At 47.1% G+C, this 3,209-nt stretch overlaps 1 protein-coding gene across 2 annotated transcripts in view; it reads right to left on the bottom strand.

The window, feature by feature from the left end:
* Positions 1 to 3,209, bottom strand: part of Stk4 (serine/threonine kinase 4) — an 81,701-nt gene that overhangs the window by 52,435 nt on the left and 26,057 nt on the right. For both annotated transcript variants that reach the window (XM_021193884.2, XM_029536654.1), the window contains 3 exons: positions 2,780 to 2,917; positions 1,520 to 1,648; positions 695 to 881 (listed from right to left, as the gene is read on the bottom strand). In XM_021193884.2, the coding sequence (XP_021049543.1) occupies positions 695 to 881; positions 1,520 to 1,648; positions 2,780 to 2,917 (454 nt within the window). The remainder of the gene's footprint in view (positions 1 to 694; positions 882 to 1,519; positions 1,649 to 2,779; positions 2,918 to 3,209) is intronic.

Below are 3,209 nucleotides of genomic sequence, written 5' to 3'. Positions count from 1 at the left end.
AGCTACTCTACAGAAAGCAGAGCTCCCCTGAAAGTCAGCTACTCTACAGAAAGCAGAGCTCCCTGTAAGTCAGCTACTCTATAGAAAGCAGAACTCCCCTGTAAGTCAGCTACATTACAGAAAGAGACACATACAGAGGAGGAAGTGATCAGATAAAGTAATCTATCAAGCAAGAGACCCACCCAACTACTTCCCTTAGAAACCAGTCCCTCCCTCCACTAGCCTCACAAAACAGCCTCGAGAGAGTGAAAGGAGGAAGGAAAGGAGAGGGAAGAAAAACAGGGAGGGAAGACAAGGAAAGAGGGAGAGGAAAAAGAAGAGATTTTCTGAAGACTTAACAGAACTTTTACATCTGCTCGATTATCTCTGACTGGCTGTCAGTGAGCTTTGACTAAACAGACACTATCGTGAAAATGAACTGAAGATCTGTATCCCAACAGAGAATACGCCCTGCTCCAGGAGAACCCTCCAGTGAGAGCATTCAGACGAAGCAAACTCCCTCCCACAGCCTACTGCCAGCTTTCTTTCTCCTCTGCCTCCTGCTCCTCACAGCCCTCCAACCAAAGCTCCTACTGAGCGTCTCTCTTCCTCTGAGGAACACAGCTAGGACAACACAACAGCAAACCCACAATTCAGACAGCAGGGGCTGTGAGACCCCGTCACTGGATCAGTTAGTATCTCGTCAGAGCCTTACTTTTCATGGTTCCTTCCTCTTCCTCGTCCTCCGTGTTGATCACCATGGTGCCCAGCTGGGACGGCAACGTGTCACCGTGCTCAATCATAGTATTGGCTCCTCCGCTCATTGTGCTGGCTACTCGGACAGTGCCCATCTCATCACCGGCAGCTCGAACCATCGTGCCAGAATCCATTTCATCTTCCTCCTGTGAAGGAGCAGAATCTCAAACTGGAGCTAATGTAATCAAGACTTTGAATTTTCTGAATTACTGTTACTCTTGGTGCAAACAGACCTGGATCAGACACCTCTGTAGGCTGTATTTGCACCTTAGAAGCTGAAAAGCACTTGTTTAACCAGAGATGATCACAAAGTGACCCATATGACATCTGCATATCTCATCTAAAGGAGCTTCCTCGTTCTCCCTTCTCACTTGACTTCCAGCACAGATCTGGCCAAAAGCACCCTTGGGATCTCAACGTTGTACGTGACTCCAGAATACAGTATGAGAATTTTAGAAGAGCTTGGATAAACAAAGTCTCCAAACTAGGGGATGTCTCTGTCTCTGTCTCTCTCACTATCTCTTTCATAAATAGGTAAACTGGATAAATGATACAGGGCAAATAACAAGATGTGTTTTCAGGAAACACTGAGCAAAGAGCAAGCACGGCTCCAGCATCGGAGTCAGCAGCACTGAATGAGACCCAGCAGCAGAGCCCAGCAGCACTGAATGAGATCCATCTGCGTGAGACAAAGAGCTGACTATACCAGCTACTCAGATGGCCTCTGTGGCAAGCGAGACCTAAGAGGTACATACCCCTGACCCAGCACAGAGCCACCACTCACTGAGTTCTCCTCGTCATCCTGGTCCACTTCCCGCTGCTGGGCTTCCTGGCGCTTCAGTTTCACATCCATGGCTTCGTTAATTAAGTCTCGCAATATTGACACTCCTTTGGCACTCTTAACAAACGGGTGCTTAAATAACAAAGTGGAGAACAATGGACACGGTTTGCTTTGGTTTCTGGACACAGGGTTTCTCTGTGTAGCCCTGGCTGTCCTGGAACTCGCTCTGCAGACCAGGCTGGCCTTGAACTTGGAGATCCACCTGCCTCCTGAGTGCTGGGATTAAAGGCATGCACTGTCACCACTGCCTGGCCACAATTTTTACTTTAAAATAATACATGGCACATAGTAAAAATCTGGCAGTAACTGTCATATAAATCAGTGGGTCTAATTTTTCTCTTCAAACCTGGGGCACAAAGCCACACTTACTTCAGGACTCTAAGAAGACAGATGACCATCTGGACCTGTGTCATTTCTCTCCGTCTCATCTAGAGGTTCTTTTGTCTTTATTTTACTGAGAGAGTCCATCTCCACTACCTCAGTCCCAGTGTCTGAATTCAGGTTGCAGGCCTGAGGCGGGCACCTTTACCCTCCAAGATATCTTACCCGCCCCATCTTATGTCCTCCTGTCTTGGTGAAGCAACAGCAATCCCTGGTAGTTAAATATAGGAATCTTTGCTGGAGTTACCTATATATCCAGACTCATTCTGACAGCACCCATGTTTCCTCCTTGCAGGGACAGTACATCCCTGCCCCCATCGGCATCAGGGTAAATGCTGCCAAGCCTTGGAAAGTACTCTCAGACAGAAAGGGAGCCTCAGCAGTGGAGCAACTGCAGAGCAGAAGACTCCTCCATAAGCCTCTGGCATCCTTTCCTCCAGGCGCATTAGACAATCCACTCAGAAGAGTAAGGCCGTTAGCAAGCATGCTCATCACCTTGTTCTCTGCACTTGCACTAAGACCATTTCTTCCCAGTCTTACCAGACATGCACACACCGCTTGACACTGGTCTGGAGCTACTCCCACCCACTCCTCTGCCTGATGAGAGAAGTGTTCCTGAGCTTCTTACTGCTCTTCAGTCCAAACTCACGGGTGATGCACTTCCTTCCATTACTGCTCTGTTTTCCAAGTTAAGGATTTTCTATGGCCTTCCATCTCACCAGCTTTAAACCTCTCTCACAGCACAGACTGTCTTATTGCTCATTACTTCTCCAAGCAAGCGACTCAGCAGTGTGAGCGGCGTGGAGACGCAGTGGCGTATACCTGTAGGAGCTGAGTGGCTGTGGCTCTCTGCTCCGGGCTTTTTACCAGACACTGCTTCACAAAATCCATGAAGTTGTCTGACCACAGCTCTGGCTTACGGAATGTGGGAGGAGGGTTTGTAGGAATCATGAATATTGCCTAGTTTAAAAAAAAAAAAAAATCAGGTAAAATAAAGATGACACTTCAATACAAATACCTACATTTGCTTGGTAAAATGACTTTACTTATCCAAACACAGAGCATGTCTACATGGAGTACAGCAACTAGAAATCTAACAACTGTTCAGAGATCTAATAACTGCTCTGATATCTTAACAATTGTTCTCCTTCCCCTTGCTCACACACAGGTATTCTAAATCTTACAGTGTCAAAAACAAAAGAATCCTTTTGTGTGTGTGTGTGTGTGTGTGTGAGAGAGAGAGAGAGAGAGA

Source organism: Mus pahari, chromosome 3, assembly GCF_900095145.1.
Source record: "Mus pahari chromosome 3, PAHARI_EIJ_v1.1, whole genome shotgun sequence".
In the NCBI taxonomy this organism is placed as follows: Eukaryota; Metazoa; Chordata; class Mammalia; order Rodentia; family Muridae; genus Mus; species Mus pahari.
The sequence above is the reverse complement of the archived record's forward strand: the minus strand, read 5'-3'. Positions and strand labels throughout refer to the sequence as shown.